This window comes from Accipiter gentilis, chromosome 19 (assembly GCF_929443795.1).
Source record: "Accipiter gentilis chromosome 19, bAccGen1.1, whole genome shotgun sequence".
Classification (NCBI taxonomy): Eukaryota; Metazoa; Chordata; class Aves; order Accipitriformes; family Accipitridae; genus Astur; species Astur gentilis.
The window spans coordinates 11,508,825-11,526,636 of NC_064898.1; the positions used below are offsets into that span (position 1 = coordinate 11,508,825).

The following is a 17,812-nucleotide window of genomic DNA, read 5'->3' on the forward strand; positions in this document are numbered from 1 at the left end:
TCTTTAGATAACAGGGACCATTCCCCTCCAGGGACCCTGCCCAATCGATAACCAATTCAGAAGTTTCCAACTCATTTACTTCCTGTATCCTCTGTGATCACAAAAGACGTTTCAGCATCTTACAATAAAACATAACAAACTATGCCCTTCATCTTATCTTTGCTGCTTCAGAGAAATGTAAATCCAAAACAAATGCAGAAGGGAAGGAGATCCTACTAGTGGCCAGCAAAAACTTCAAGGTATGGAGTTAATGAAACATACAGAAACCATAAAACACAGCAAATCAGCTTGCTCCCCTATTCATCTGGAGATACTGCTATACCAGCTCATTAAATAAATCCAACTGTTTAAATAGATGATTAAACAAAAAGAGAAAGAGGACAACTGTACAGGATTTCCTCTGAGGTAAAGGAGGAATTCCTTTGCCTTTGTTTTGTTAAGATTCTTCTCTATAAACCAGAAAACATATAATAGATCAAAATTGGTTCTGTGCAGAGAAAAACAAAAGTGTTACTAGAGCTGTTCAAGCTACAGGCACACTGAAACTTACAATGAACTCATTTTAAAGTCTCAGCAAAATGATGTGTTTGGGATTCAAATCATTCTGGATTCCCTCAACAACAGACAGGTTATGAGGAAACTGTACCTTCCCAGCCAGCAGAACTGATTCCTGTGTGAATCCAGTTGGATTAGCTAGTCTTAGAAGTTTTCATTCCTATTTTTTCCTGACAATACACAAGGATTAACTTCTTTTACTGAGGGTGAAAGACTCCATTACAGTTGCACATCAACACCAATTACTAAATGTATTGCAAATTGACTCAGGTAATCTCAGTTTGAAATTCATATTCTGGAAGTAATGTGCTTGCTTATAGAGAAAACAAGCAAATATTTGTCGTGAAAAAAGGCAAACAATTATTTGTGTAGCAGCAGTGATGCCAGGCGATTCTTAATCGCTGAATAAGGTTTAGGATAAACTGGGTGCTTCCTTTATAAACTGGTTGTATCCAAAATTGAGGTAGGGACCAAAACAGAAGTGTCTTATGTCTCATGTAAGATTCTTCTTCAATATAGATGCCAATAAGTGCTATCTAGTCATTCCTCCTGATTAACTGTACAAAACTGGGACCAATAAGGAAAGAATCACGAATACGCTTCCCGTTTTGCAAACCAGTAATTAGGATTTTTTTTCCCAAATATCAGATCTGCTACAGAGATATATATATTATAAACTTATGCTTACCTCTTTAAATTATAAAACTTGCCATAATTGTTATCAACCAACTTCTTTCACTTTTATGAAAATTAATTAGTACTTCATTCTGTAAGTTTATTTTCTCAAAGGAAATAAATGGAGCATATAGAATTACTCATAATAATCATCAGAATAATGACTCCATCCTAAATTAACACCCTGACACAAATACTGTATCACTTTTCACTGGGCTAGTAAACTTTTAATTATTACTAAACAAATTCACCTTTTTAACATGAGTGAAGTGTGCACTGCCTATGTGAATAAAGCATACTTAATACAAACAGCAGACATATCTTAAAATTAAAATTATGGTTTTAAATGAAGTTTTACTGTATTTTTTCTCCTACTCCTTCCAAAATAGTTGGAGGGAATCTGAGTAGCAACCTCTAGAGTACTGCATGAAAACAAGTGCCTAAAGCTAAACTGTTCCATCAAAATCAAACAGGCTGTTTCTGAGCTACTGCTTTCTGTCTAACCTCAAAAATGTCGGAGGAGCAGAGGAGGGGAAAGACACTTTGAGGAAAAAAAAAACAAACAAGCCCCCCCCTCCCCAACTAAACCCTTGGTAAAGGGACAGCAAACAGTCAACTACACAACAAGGTAGTTCATTTGGTATTTACAACAAAATAACAGAAAGTTATTTTTTTTAATGTTCACAGAAAATACTATCTCCAATATGAATGGACTTTGCACTTGTGAACAGTTACAGGGTATCTGAACAGTGTCAGCTTTGAGTTGCTCTGATTCACTAGTACTTCACTTGACCTTTTTGTCATGACAAGTGTAATAAGACGGTAGATCTTTTTCTAGTCTTTGTGCTTTTAAGTTGCTTTTTTCACATTACACGGTACTTTCTGAAGGACATTTCAGAATATTTTAGATGGGTAAAATCCCCTTTATTTCTTTTTTCTGTTTTTGGTAAGTTAGATTCTCTTTAAAACAAGACAATCCAAAATATGTGAAAATTGGGTTTTAAACAGCCTTGTTCTCTTTGATCATCTCCTATCACAAAGATATAGGCAGATCTGAAAAATAGAAGTGAGGTCATTGTATTTTTTTTATTTGATAGAAAATGTTCACTCAAGCAAACTCAGCACAACAGGAAACACTAGGAAAATACTATACCAGTAATATGCAGTCTTACAGTTGATTCTTAATGACCTCTGGGGTGACTCTTCCAGATTTCTCAAAATTAGTGTTTTCAGTTAACAGGTTGTTTCAAGAGTTTGGCTCAAGGGCAAATAAGGAAAGGAAAAAAAGACTTTTGTAAGTAAGAAAATGGGCACAAAATTAAAAGAACCTTGGGAGAAGACAAAAACAGAAAGAGATGCTTAATTTTACGCTGGGGATTGGTAAATGAAAAACTAGTTGGTTTTTTCCAATTTCATTTTGACAAATGTTGATATTTAAATGAAAATATATCCCAGTTGAGCTTGTATTTAAATGAAACTTGATAATAAATCCTTTCTTTAAAGTACTACAGTCTGCCTTGTTATAAGGCTGTGCTCTTGGGAAGCAGGAGGGCAAGCATGGAAGGGGAGACGTTCCTCTGACAAAAATTAAATTGAACTTCTAGCAGTAATTACTAAGTAATAAGGAAAAAATCAAATAATTATAAAGCATTTAAGTAATACAGGGAGCTGTCTACATCATCATCTTCAGGCTGTTTTATTCAACCAATCACAGGCATATCAAATACCAAAAATAGGAGTTCCAGAAGTCAATTGGAAGAGGTAGATGCTTCCTTGACAGTGGTACACTGTTAGCATTAATACAGAAAGCATTCTATTACCAGATGCGTCATAGTCTTTCCTAAGACTTTCTTTTGCCAGTCTATAACTCCAGCTAGTGAATTTCATTACATACTCAATCCCTAGAGAGTATGGCAATATCAGTAAGAGGGCTGATTTAGTATGGGTAGACTTTTAAAATAACACTAAAACCAAGTGTGGCTAGAAATGCTGATAGGAATAAACTGTGAAGAGGTCAACTTATGCTACAAGTTAAATGTTCCTAGTCCATTAATTCTTTTTTACTACGTGTGTACCATACATGTAGTTTGTATACTACACAAAATGAGCATACAGCAGAAGTTTGTCATTTAGAGAAGATCTACCGAACAGTTGTCTCCAGCAATGTACATATTTTCAAAACGTAAATGCATATTGGAAACTGAATGCTCTTACTGAAAAGTGCGGTTGACTGTTTTGTGAAATTGCAAAGTATGTATTCTGTGAATTGGTAGTCAGCTATACACCAGCTGCACAAATTTGCGGCAGACTGGAACAAGGTGTCCTTTACAGACAATTTTAAAGTCAATGTCTTTGCATTTCTCCTTTGTTTTAAGTGGTTGAATGAAAGTGCCTCTGGGGTGTAGAGAAATGGTATTGTGATTTTTTTTTTATTTTTTTTTTTTTAAAGCTTGGTTTTCTTTGGGTAATTAAATAATTTGAGATCATTGCATAGAATCATAGAATCATTTAGGTTGGAAAAGAGTCTTCAGATCACAAAGTCCAATCATTAACCTAACCAAGTCCACCACTAAACCATGTCCTCATCAGTTCTTTCTCTATACAACCTTTAAACTCCATTAGATGCTTTTGATCATTTCCTACCAAATCTAACAAGATGGATATGTTAGTGATAAGTCTCAATAACTTTCAAGAAGGAAAACCAAACAAAACCCCCAAACTCAACACCCAGAAGATTAAACCCAAACTAATGTTCCAGTCAAGCAAAGGCAAGTTTTTTGCATCTCTCCATTCCCACAGACAGCAGCCAATTAGCACACTGTAACTTCAAACCCACAAAAGCACGCTTCTAACAGCTTTTATGGACAAGAAGTAAGAAACCCAAAGGAGCTGAAGACACCTCCTCCATTTCAAATATTTAACATAAACACTAACTAATGGGGTTAGTTAATTGCTAGTCCCATGCTAGACCAACTAATGAAGAACATTAAAATCTTAGACACTGTTCAGAAGTCAGGTGTGAATATGCTTCAGGTGAACTTCCTGCACACCCTAGGATGAATGTCAGAGTGCAAGAAATATACCCTAGGAACAGAAAAAATTAAAAAACATTATAATGAATAAATCTATGGGGTGTTTTTGCAATCATCAAAAGTACTTTAAAATGCCGTGGATTTATATCCTAAGTTTTGACTGATGTATGTTCAATATGGTTATACAGAATAAAGGTGTGAAGCTGCAATTAAAAAAATCAAATGTGCAATGCAACCATAGTGTTGAGACTGTTTATCCCGTAGTATACCCATATACTATTATTGAAAAAATGAATTTGAATAGTTCTTACCTCAAATGTCCACTCTTCTTCTTTATCTCCATCCAGAAGCATTTTTGTCTCCTTATACACCTTCCCTATTTCCAGTTGCAATGGGGACACATTAAATTCAATTCTTTGCAAGTTAAAGCCAATTCCGACTCCAATAGCCTTTAAGAAGCTTTCCTTTAATGCCTGAAACACAGAATAAATGCATTTTATTAATACTGGCTGTTTTCAAACTGTTTGATAAACATTACTTCTAAGCAGACACTGTAGACCAAAGAAATTTAAGACTTGTACTACTGTAAATGTGAGGGTAGACTGATGCAATTATCAAGAGAAAAAGTTATCAGCATTGTTAAATACCTAGCCTAACTTGCTGCATTATAATGAACATGCAACTGGAATTACCAAGTGGCACCTTGTTTGGGTTATATGTTTAAAACTAGTCATAAATCCTTCTAGAAATGTGAGCTGTACTATGGTTCTCAAAATTATTCTGATGTTAAAAAAAAATCACTAAAATATAAAACCGATTAAAATATTATCTCCACATGAACATGTAACTATAAAAAGTATACAGTTTTACCATAATGAAAATAATAACAACATATATCAAAAGAGAACGTGCAGTTTATAGCATTGCAGTCTTTAAATAGGAAAAAAAGTACTACCCAGTGCCGATGAAACATATCCAGCTGCATCCATTCATTACTCATAGACTTGATTACATCCCACTCTGTTTCAGTAAACTGCCGCTTCATGATGTGAAAGAAATTTGGAATTGAGCTACTACCTATAAATTAGAAAGAGATATTTACAGAAATTTTAATAGAATAGTAATAGTAAATTACTTACCTCATGTCATTGCTGTAGAAAAAAACTCATAAGAAAAAAAAATTAGGAACCAACTCTGCTCTACAATCTGAATTTACATAGCCTTGAAGCAGCAATGCTGGTGATTGTTCAGGACACAGTATGAAAAAAACCCATTCCTATAGCAGAATTACTGCATTAAAAATGTGAAATTAAAGTCATAAACATATTATGTATTTTCAGCATTCTCTAAAAAGGGAAATTATTTAACCAGTGCTGTTTCTATATAAATAAAATGTATATTCAGCTACAAAAGTAGCATATACAGTCTCTGACATCTGACAGCTTGATCTAGTAACATTTTATAAAACAGCATGCTGTTTGTCAGAATTCATCAAGCTTTTCTGCCTCCTGCCCTTGGATGCTGGGATATAAAAGAAACACTTTTTTAAGCACATGTAGAAATACAATCTCCCAAATTTATCACATGCACATTAAGTCTTTTGGATTTATTCTGCAAGAAAAATGGGGGTAGGGAGATGCCCATAATCACAGTAAGAAATATACAAAGGTAAAAAAACCCCAAACCACCAAACCTTCAAATGCTTAGATTAAATTTAATCCTCCTCTAAAAACAAGCACAGCTGTGTAGCTCTGCAGCAACTATTCAGGGGCTATACCACTTTTCCCCACTAGTCTAAATTCACTTTGCAGAAGATACTACAGACTATGTGGTTATATTGATCAATGGCATTTCTGTAATACACTGGAAGCTATGGACCTCATTACACAGTTGGCTAATCACCCACAGCCTATATCATTAATCAGCATACCGTGCAATCTGTCCAATAGGGCTTACAGCTGGCTAAACAGACAATGGCAGAAAACAATCTATTTTCTTCAGTAGGGATAACAAAAATCTGGATAGAGACAATTCCACATATCGGGACAAAATTTTTCATAGGTTATGCAATGTTCTTATCAGAAAGAAAATACTAGTCTTATTTAATCCAAAACATAGTCTCCCCTCCTAATATCACACTACTTTTAAGAACCTATCACTAAATAATTGCTTAAAGAAGATACAGATTCTAAGCCTAGCTCTGCCACTGATTCTGTGAATGACTATGGGCAAGGAACTTTCCTTTTCTTCAATGGTGCTCCCCATCTTAAACCAGGGATAACCCTGCTCTATAAAGTGGTTGTCTTCTACAGATATCTAAGCACTATATAAAAACAGGTATTGGCAGCAGTAATGATTGGTCTAAACAAACTAATATCATACTAAAGCACACATCCAGGTTTTCTGACAATTTCGAGATCATACTGCAAAATGTAATCTGACATGGATATCAAACAAGACAGTGACATTTCAGAGATGCCCTCAATTTCATTTATAGACTAAAGTGAAGAAAACAAGACAGAAATTTTGTTGACAATTGCAGTGGTCAGCTAATGGAGTGATCCAGAACAATCTAAGGACAGAACTAACTTTCCTCTCTGGAGAAAATGATGATACTGAAAAAGAAAAGCAACCACAATGTCAAGTATGTTTTGATGGATTACCAGGGCAAATGAAATATCAATCTGCTTAGACAACCCAATTCCCTGAAAGAATGAAAAATAACAAAAAAATTTGGTCCACTTGGAGAAAGGTTATTGACTTTTATCTCTCCAAGTTTATATGGCCCATTTTATGACCAAGTAACTGTGGTAACACCTGCTCCAAACAACCCACTTTTTTTTCTTTCTCTTCTTCTCTCATGTATTTAAGACAACAGTCTTGAGGCACCAGCCTCTTCATGTGATTTAAACTACAAAACATTCAAGAATGTCCTGGTGTACCATTCTTCCTCCCTTGCTTTCAGAGTTCTCTTGCTTCAGAAACCCAGGGCTATTCACACTATCAGACAAGATTATCCAAGACTATCCACACTACACTACCTTCAGCACCTAGAGGTGTATAATACTTCCTGCACGGTCAGTCCTCCCACCATCCAAACCTTATCACGCATGATGAATACACTTGATACTTAAACTGTTTAGTATACCAAGTGTATGTCAAACCCATGTACTACTACCTTTTCACTCCTTACTTACCCCTTTCTTGTCCCAGGTTTCTTCAGCTTTTCAGCTAACTTTCTCAATACTTATGTTCAAATTTACACAGTACTTCCCCCTCCACTCCAACCATCTGTCACATCCCTCCTCTGAAAATGCTCAGGCACCGCTTTCTCCTGAATTGCCCTCCCTTCCCATTTCCTTCTTAATAGAATCATAGAATCATTTAGGTTGGAAAAGACCTTTCAAGATCGAGTCCAACCATTAACCATGCTTGCTAAACCATGTCCTGAAGTACCCCATCCACTCGCTTTTTGAGTATCTCCAGGGTTGGTGACTCAACCATTTCCCTGGGCAGCACGTTCCAATATTTGACAACCCTTTCAGTAAAAAAATTTTACCTAATATCTAACCTAAGTCTCCCTCGCCTCAACTTGAGGCCATTAATACAGTACCATTGCTTCTCTCCAAGGAATGGATCAGATTAGAGGAGCTAAGACTATTATTCTCCACAAATCACTAGCAGTACCACAAGCTGCCTAGTCCATTTCCCCTCCTCTGGGCAACTTATTCCAGTGTTTTACTGTTCTCATGGTTAAGAATTGTTCTATTGAGACAGAATTCCCCCTGAAGTAACCCAAGTCTGTTGCCCTTTGCCCTGTTCCTGTGTACCCTCATGAAAACAGTTACCTACATCTTCTCTACCACTACGTTTCAGGCAGACTGTGATCAGATTCCCTTCCTCAGGTTCAACAAACCCAGCTCAATCAATATTTCTACACAGGTCATGTTCCCCAAGACTCTAATCACCTTGGTGGCCCTTCACTAAACCCTCTTCAGTGTTTGCATGTTTCTTACGACCTGGGGGATGAGAAGGGGACAAAACTAGAAGCAGCAGAAAGTTTTCTTTTAGATGCTACCTTTTTTTGCCTTTTTCTTTTTTTTTTTTGGGGGGGGGGGGGGGGGGAGCTTCAAATGTCCTTGTCACAATTTACAAAAACTTCCTTTGAAAGAATGGGAACAAGTCCCATATAGCAATTATTCAGTTGCTTTTAAATTTTCATTTCTAAATTACCTCCCATTTGTCAACTTGTTTCAGAAATAAACTCACCTATCAACAATTACACAAACACTTGAACTTATTTCTGTGACCATTACAATTCACTAATAAACCAAGTTCTAGTTTACAAGATAATTAAATTTCATTAAAAATATACCAAAGAGCTTTCATGCCAAATTATTCTATTATGCATACTTCAGAGCTAACAGCTATTTTGGATACAATTTTGGATTACACATGGCATAGTCTACAAATGATAATGTGAGGTACAGGGCAACATAGGGTAGCAGGGCCCTTCACTGAACATCTGAGCTTCCTATACTGATGATAACTTTCTAAGACCTTTCAAAGTATTTTTCCTCCTGTGTTTATGGCCTGTACTTTTCTCTCAGAGAAGTTTAGGAGAAGTACTAAATCCTCTAAAAAATATCTATGAACTGGAGAAGCATGATAAAAATGAAGTGACAATAAAAACTTGAAAAATTGCTTCTCTGAAGGAACAAATGCTTTTATTGTAGTGCACACATATATTACAAATACTTCCATAAACACTTTGTCTTTACATTTTCAATGATCAATGATAATGCCAGACACTCATTGAAACTTATAACTGTAGTACTGTTTCTTATTTAACTCACAGCAGTAAAGAAAAAAAGATTCCTTTAAGATATGCTATACAGGTTGTAGATAACTGCCCATCTGACCTGTCTGTGCTTCTAAACATCCATACGCTAACAAGCTCAAGAGCAGATGCTGCACAGCTGGGTTTACACAGTACTGAGCCTTTGCTCGTATAATCCAGCACTCCTTTCCCAGTGTTCAGGGTTATTCAAAACACCACTGAAACATTGAGCCAAAAAATTAGCTGGGGATACTACTATGTGGAAAAATTTATTTGAAACACACAAAACTGCATCTCAAGTATCCCTTCTTGTAAGTCATATTTACAGCTTCTGAAGAATCAGAATTTAGATTCTGATTCCAATAAATCCAATATACTTACAGTAATCTTGTCCACCTCAGTGGCAAAGTGAGATTCCTGTAACACACATGTATGCACTTCAGAAAAAATATTTATGTATGTAAATTACTTATTTAAATCGGTGAGCATCAGGAAATTGCACAATATTTATCTGATTGGTCAAGCATCTGACTCGGTGGGGGTTCATCACTGAAATGGAATAAATTAAGTTTTGTGGGTTTAAGAATACCTCAGAGAGATATGACATGTTTTCATATGAGATTTCAAAAATAAGTGAAGTTGGAAGCAGAGAAAAACACAAAGCTTCCTCCACAGATGGCTTACGATTAATGGGAAAAGATACATATACCCATCAACTATTAAAATTCTTTGAAACAACAATCACTCACCTTTTGCTGGTTTTCTTTAAGAGAAGAAAAATTGTGATGGGAGCAGATCTATGAAAATACTGGATAAAAGGTTTCAAAAAAAAAAAAGAAATGAGAAAAATGCTGATTTAGATTCTGTAGGGAATTGAGAGTCTGTATTTCAGCAGACAGAAAAACTGAGCCCATGGCATGAAAGTTATTAACATGACAAGGGAGTGGAAGGGTAGGGATAAGATTATTTAATTAAACCAAACTTGCCTGAGTCAAGTGGATTGATGAAAATAAGCTCCACTGTGACAGAGTTTTCTTGCTTTGAAATTTATTGTATTGACTACTGTTAAGTATTCTGTCAAAAATCTAACAATATCTCTTTTCACAATTACCCTCTATTAATACCTTAAAAATAAGTTTTTTATTTAGTATAGAAGCCTAATCATAGAGATATTAAGAAAGATGCTTTTTCTTTTCAGAAATACATGTATCTTTTCAGTTATCAACCAAATAACTTCACTATTAACCTTATGAAAATCTCAGTTAACAGCTAGAAATTTTGAATGTGGCAATGTCTGGCAATGTAAACTTTAAAACTATTTCCAATGCTTTGTATATATACTTCTTACTTGCCTATGCCACTTAATTTCCTAACTTACAGTTAATATACTGTTCAAAATTTCTTTTCAAGAGAAACTTGGAAACAAACTTTAATTTGAGCAGAATTATTGCCCTCATTTGAAAATACATTTTCATTTGTATATGTTTTTATAGTTCACTCTTTTTCTCATCTTTACACAAACTGTTGTGCATTCTTTCTTTTTGCTTTTGTTCATAATAGCTAATATTCTGAAAGCATTTCTCTAGTCTACTGTAAACTCCACTTTTGAAGAATTTTTGTTACAGAGCATGACGCCCTCTAAATACTGGAAGCAGTTTTTGTTTTTACATTGGATCACCTTGCTGAAAAGCAAGAAAGTCAACTAGAAAACTCCACTAAATTTAACCAAAACATACTACAGCTTCTTTTCATAATATCCAATTAACTGACAACAATTTGTCCCAGTATCTGATTGCTTGACAAATACAAACCTGTCTGTTCATTTGCATTGGCACAAAATTGACTAGATGGTTTAGCTATTCAATGGCCTAATTTTAAAAGTCCTTTTCCCCTAGAATGTGTAGAGCTCTGCCTCCTTTCCATAACAATCTTTAACTTGCTTCTCAGGGAACCGTAGCCAACAGAGGAAAGGCATCCACCAAATCTCTCACCAGTTCCTCCAGTTGGTGTCTAAATTAGTTTGATATTCACAAGAGAAGCTAGAGGTTTTATCCTTGAGACCAAGATATATTTTCATTGATTTTTCTTTAATCTACAGACACTTAAGCCTCACACCTCTATCACACCATAATGAAGATTTGAAACCCGAGTAGTTCACAGAAAAAAAAAGTAAAATTAACACAGCTGTGAAGGCAATAGATTTCTTTCCTATATACAGCTATTAATCCCCGCTAATAAACTTTCAAGCACATTAGATCCTTAAAAATATAATCTGAGTAATCTTTAAAAAATTGTCTTCTATGCATTTAAAAAAAATTTTAAACCAAAAGTTAAGTTTCTTCATTAAATTAAAAATACACAATATCCAGTAAATTTCAGGAAGAATGAGGAGAAAAAATAGTGAGTGATACTGGAAAAGAGTCCAATATTAAACCTGGAAAGTAAACATGCTATATACAGATAAGTATGCACAATCATGTGTGTGCATACATGTGTGCATTTTGGATTTTTTTGCACAAACTGTTTACACTGAAATATACAATGCCATCTTTTCCACTGCAATGACAACTGGGTATTTTATTAATTTTTTGGTAAAGACTAGGCCAAAAATCTGCTTTGCATTTTCCCTGTAAAACAGCAAAACCTCAGACCAGATACAAAAGATTGATTTTAAAAAGATGTAGGAGTGAAGAACAAGAAAACATGCTATATATTCCCTGGTCCTATTTGAGAAAATGCTTTAGAAATAGTAGATAAATGCAGGGTAATTTTCCCCCATTTTCCTACCTGAAAAAAAGCCAAACAACCTGCATTTGTAGGCAGATCCATGTAAATTATGATGCTAATAATAGTGCTAATACAAAATCTTCATACTGGTGTTTTGTTTGCACTGTTAAAACATCAGGTCAATTGTAAGTCAGCTTTGGTAATACAATGTACACTTAAAGGTAGTAACTGTCCTGTTGTACCTGAAGTTATTAAAACTATGACATGCCTTTTCAAAAATAGTGAGATGACTGACCTTCCTCACTTCAGTTTTTACCAGTTTTACAGTCTTCAAATTGTTTTGGTCAGATACAAACTAACTAGCTTATACTGTGGTCTATATCCAAAAATATGGAAATTGAAAGCTAAAAGCTACAACTGCCAGATTTATTGATCAACTAATCCACTGAAAAAAACCCCACAAAACGAACCACCAAAAAACCACCAACCCCCAGAATGCTAACAGATTCCTGACTGCCTGGAACTGCATGAAAGAAACAGGTCAGTGATCAAGAACTAATATCTAATCAATACATATCAATTACTTTCAGATGGCAAACAGGCAAAGCGACAATGTGAAACGTACTGGCCAGCAAAATGAGCGACTGAAGTATGAACAGATTGATCTACTTAATAAAGTGAAACACAGCCTAGCTATAAATCCTGCAAACTAACAAACTGTATACAATGAATACGTTTTGAGTCCTGGACTCTTGGGCTGACAATCCTTTGACGTAGGACCCAAGACATGTTTGACCACGTTTTACTATCTCTAAAGGAAACCAAAGTAAACTGATGTAGACAAAACATTTCTTCTGCAACCGATGAGCAAGTGCTAATTGTTCATTAATACCAACTAACCCTTGTACAGATGTTTAGAAACTGACAACACAAGACAAATAATTAGCTAGATAAATTACTAACTTGGAAGAACTAGACAGAAAATTAACAAATCATGTTTTTAAAATCTATTACCTCACACCGCTTTAGTGTGAGTTGGAAATTGGATTTGCATTCTGTGACCTCTCCACTTTCTGCCAGTATCCCGCAATTCTCCCAGTGATATACGTTAAACATCCATTCTCGTGTAACTACTGATGATATGTTTTATCTTGGCGTGCCTCCAAGAAGCAGCATTAACTTTAAAATGTCAGAAAATTTGAGGTTGCCTCCTCTGAATTACTCAACGTTTCCCAGATTGTACAACATGGAAAAGTCATAAAGAGACTGACATAATTTGATAATGTTTGATGTTTTCTCTGCAGTTAGGATCGTTAAGTCTTTGCAATATTAGAGAAACTGCTAAGGTTTCAATCACATTACTGGGATTGGGTCTAACAGCAGTGATGAATATTTAAGCAAGCTGCCCTGATAGTCAATGTTAAACAAAAGAAAGTAAAGAATCATAAGGGATTAGATAGCTCTACCTCCAAAACTGCACTGGAAAAATAGCAATTTTGACACAGGTATGGCTTGGATAAAAAAAAACTGAAGAGAAGTCACACACTATTAACTGAATACCTCACATATGATCAATTTACAGACAGGTGGTCTATGGTCTGCAACAGATACATGCTTTTTGACATTTGTTCTGAAAATAGAAAAAAAATGACACATCCTCTCAAATTTTGTTCAGACTCCAGCATACTTTCACATGTTCTTTCTATGCCAAATATTCAACTGCAGTATAGACTTGCATTGAAGACCTTACTGCCATAATCAAACCTGGCTGCAAGCGCATGGTTTTAGCTTGCTTCTGAGTAGAGAAAATAAAAGTATTTAAAATATATGAGGTCTAAATCACTAAGATGATTCAGGAACCCCAAATTCATTTAATGAAATGTATAACTAAACAGTAATAGCAAAAAAGATAATGAGCAGTAATAAAATAAGAAAACCTTTCGTAACTTGTTATACAACCTCTTGGAAAGGGCTTAAGCAAGTAAAAGTTACAACCATTGACATAGACCACAGCTAGCAAAGCTCTAGGTAGCCACAGTATTTCCTCAAAAAGGTAAATTACCCCATAAAAATGGCATTTTATTCAGTTTTCCATTATAAAATATATCAAACAGTTAAAGCAATCATTCCATTTTGTCAGAGCAGCAGGAACTCTACTTCCTTTCAACACTCATGAAGTTATGATGCATCCACACTGAAAATAAACACAAAAGCACAAAATCTAAATAAACATAAAAATAGACTTTCTTGTATAAAGCCATTGTGCCTGTGGGTTGTGAGGAACAAATACTGATGTAAAAGAAGTCAAAAAAAGTCAAACATGCTCAGATCTCTCTAAAGGTAACAGACATTTAGGAACATAGAACATGTTCTAATGGAGCTAGATCTTTTTACTCTTTAAATTAAAGACAACAAAATCCTCAAGGTGTTGCTAGTGCAACAGTACCCACATGTATGTGCCTGACCATCTATAGCCTTACACTACAGTAGTACTACCAAGCCACCAGATCTCTCAAACATTTTATTACATTTTATGAAATAATGTACTAGATGGCCTTTCTACACATACAGAAAGATCATATGGACTGAAACCTTTGACAATTAATCCTTTGCTTAAAAATAAAGAAAATCTACCACTTAATACCATCTATTACCAGAAAACAGACAAGCAAAAACCCACTGCTATGAGAATGACCACCCAGTGTCAATACTAGATCACTTTCTGCCTCCAGTGAAATCAGATTAACTCTCACACTGTACATGTGTGTGCACATATATATCTCCACACACACACTCATATATACATATATAAAAAGCATATATGTACATATATACACACATACATACTGGTATGCGTGTGTGTGTATATATATATATGCATGCATATATGGTGCTGGTGAGATGCATAGACAGAAATTCCAGCACAAAGGGGACGACAGACACCCAGTTCTATCTTTGTATTCAATCAGATATACTGCAAAACAACATTATCCTCATGGTATCGCTAATGGTTGCTACTGAACCATAAAAGCATTAAGATAATAGTAGCAGGAAAGGGTAGGTACTTTAGTGAAAATGTGATTACAGGGAGAGTATTCCCATCTCTAAGGAACTAGTACTACTGCAGAGCCTGAAGGTGCATTGGGATCTGCTTGGTACTTGGTACATAAATATCACATTGGACAAAAGGGGGGGGACACCAATTATCAATACCTAAGTCATCATCATCTTCCACATGAATTTGACTACATGATTCACGCTTCCTAGCACCTTGATTTGACTAATGCAATTCCCCCCACCCCCACCCCCCCAAAGCTCTGCAACCTTAGAAAGCACAAGCTAATTCAGACTGAGCTGGTTTCTCTCAAAGAGTACAATGACAGATCTCTCTTCTAAATTCAGCGTTTGGTGCGCAGCTGGTCCTCAATATTGAGACACACACACTCTGGGACTATATCCTTCCACATCATGATATCCTACTCCAGTAATGAAGCCACTGAACAACAGAGTTCCTTGCGATGTCAGAAGTCAGAACACTGCACAGATGCCTGTCCCAGAACATGAATCTCACAGCCAGATGGAGTAAAAATGTCCCTGTCCTGGTTTCAACTGTGATAGAGTTAATTGTCTTCCTAGTAGCTGGTACAGTGCTATGTTTTTGAGCTAGGTATAAGAACATTGATAACACTGAGGTTTTCCGTTGTTGCTAAGTGGTGTTTATACTCAGTCAAGGATTTTTCAGCTTCTCATGCCCAGCCAGCAAGAAGGCTGGAGGGGCACAAGAAGTTGGCACAGGACACAGACAGGGCACCTGACCCAAAGTGGCCAACAGGGTATTCCATACCATGTGATGTCCCATCTAGTATAGGAACTGGGGGGAGTGGGGGGATCACTGCTCAGGGACTAATTGGGTGTTGATTGTCAGGTGGTGAGCAACTGCACTGTGCATCATTTGTATATTACAATCCTTTTATTATTACTACTGTTATTTTATTAGTGTTATCATTATCATTATTAGTTTCTTCTTTTCTGTTCTATTAAACCCTTCTTATCTCAACCCACAAGTTTTACTTCTTTCTCCTGATCTTCTGCCCCATCCCACTAGGTGGGAGGAGGAAGTGAGTGGCTGCGTGGTGCTTAGTTACTGGCTGGGGTTAAACCACGACAGTCCCTTATCTTTTTCATGCTTAAAACATCCCCATTTCTGTGTATACACAGTCCTTCTCTCTTTCCCCCCTTCAAAATGAAGTCCAAAAAAACCACTAGAGGACAGAAAAAGTATTAGTGTTTTAAATTTGGGAATTGATCTCTCCTATGTAACAGTGAAAGTAACCATGTAACAACATGCTTTAAAAAAGCCCCTTGTAAAGCCATTTGTTTGGCTTGCCAGCAGCTGAAAGACTGTTTGGCCCACTTGACAACTAAAACACAGCACATTTTGTTTGGTCTTCCCACAGAAAAGAGAGAGTAGTCAGCTAGTCATTCAGCATATTGTCCCCACATATCCTTCCCTGCTATCAACACACAAATCAACTTCTGCATAGCTCCAGACCGGCCACTGTAGGAGCTGTCTTTTATCCAGCCAACAGGCTATACAAGAAAAGATGAAAGAAGATAATTGTATTGCAACATGGCAAAAGCAGCACATGGCCCAGAACTGAAAAACTGATAGAAAATTCAATGGTTCATTCACCTTTATCAGTTATATCTTTCATAGAATCACAGAATGATTTGGGTTGGAAGGCACCTTAATGATCATCTAGTTCCAACCCCCCTGCCGTGGGCAGGGACACCTCCCACTAGACCAGGTTGCTCAAAGCCCCATCCAACACTTCTTGGGATGGGGCATCCACAACCTCTCTGGGCAACCTGTGCCAGTGCCTCACCACCCTCACAGGGAAGAACTTCTTCCTTATATCTAGTCTAAATCTACCCTCTTTCAGATTCAAGCCATTACCTCTTGTCCTATCACTACACTCCCTGATAAAGATTCCCTCTTCACCTTTCCTGTAGGCCCCCTTTAAGTACTGGAAGGCTGCTACAACGTCTTCCCAGAGGCATCTCTTCTCCAGGATGAACAACCTCAACTCTCTCAGCCTGTCCTCATAGGGGAGGTGCTCCAGCCCTCTGATCATCTTGGTGGCCCTCCTCTGGACCAGCTCGAGCAGGTACCTGTCTTGCTTATGTTGGGGCCCCCAGAGCTGAACGCAGTACTGCAGGTGGGGTCTCACAAGAGCGGAGTAGAGGGGGAGAATCCCCTCCCTCTACCTGCTGGTCATGCTTCTTTTGATGCAGCCCAGGATACAGTTGGCTTTCTGGGCTGCAAGTGCACATTGCTGGCTTATATCCAGTTTTTCATCCACTAATAACCCCAAGCCCTTCTCCACAGGGCTGCTCTCATTCCACTCATCACCCATCTTGCTATGGCAATCTACTACCATATCTACTCTTGCAGATACTATCTCCAAGTGTTTGCTATGTTTTTATTAAATTGGGCTTTTTTGCTAGGAAAAAGATCTACATATTTAAAACAAAACCCAACAATTCTGATGAACAGACAGAAAAACTGTACAGAGCAAGTAACTATTTTTTAATGCACTACAAGATTGGATTTTCCATCAAAATGCAACACAGCACATAACACAGGCATGAATGCCTAGAACTTGCAGCAACACCCAATATAAGGCAAGAAAACAGCTGCTTATAGAAGTAGCTGAAGTTTCCTGGTCCTAAAGCTTTCTGAAAACCTGACATGACAACAGCAACCTGTCACCTTCAGTGAGAAAATATAAAAATATTTGCCTTGTTAAAAATCAGAATTTCTTTTAGAAAGGAACTACATCAGGGAAATCCAGCTGAGACTATTTTTTTTTTTTAGTTACTGAGGGGAGACATTAAATATTTAAGATACGTTTCTACCATTTCATAAGTCAGTCTAAAAATCTGCAAATCTGTCTCTAAAACATTGTATCCCAACCTTGAA

General features: G+C 36.5%; 1 protein-coding gene across 3 annotated transcripts in view; it reads right to left on the reverse strand.

Moving 5' to 3' along the window:
• AASDHPPT (aminoadipate-semialdehyde dehydrogenase-phosphopantetheinyl transferase) overlaps positions 1 to 17,812 on the reverse strand; it is a 40,655-nt gene that overhangs the window by 14,237 nt on the left and 8,606 nt on the right. For all 3 annotated transcript variants that reach the window (XR_007508858.1, XM_049823401.1, XM_049823400.1), the window contains exons 3-4: positions 5,218 to 5,339; positions 4,574 to 4,735 (exon numbers count right to left, since the gene is read on the reverse strand). Coding sequence is in view for 2 of the 3 variants with exons in the window: in XM_049823401.1 (XP_049679358.1) it covers positions 4,574 to 4,735; positions 5,218 to 5,339 (284 nt within the window). In the remaining variant the exon portion in view is untranslated. The remainder of the gene's footprint in view (positions 1 to 4,573; positions 4,736 to 5,217; positions 5,340 to 17,812) is intronic.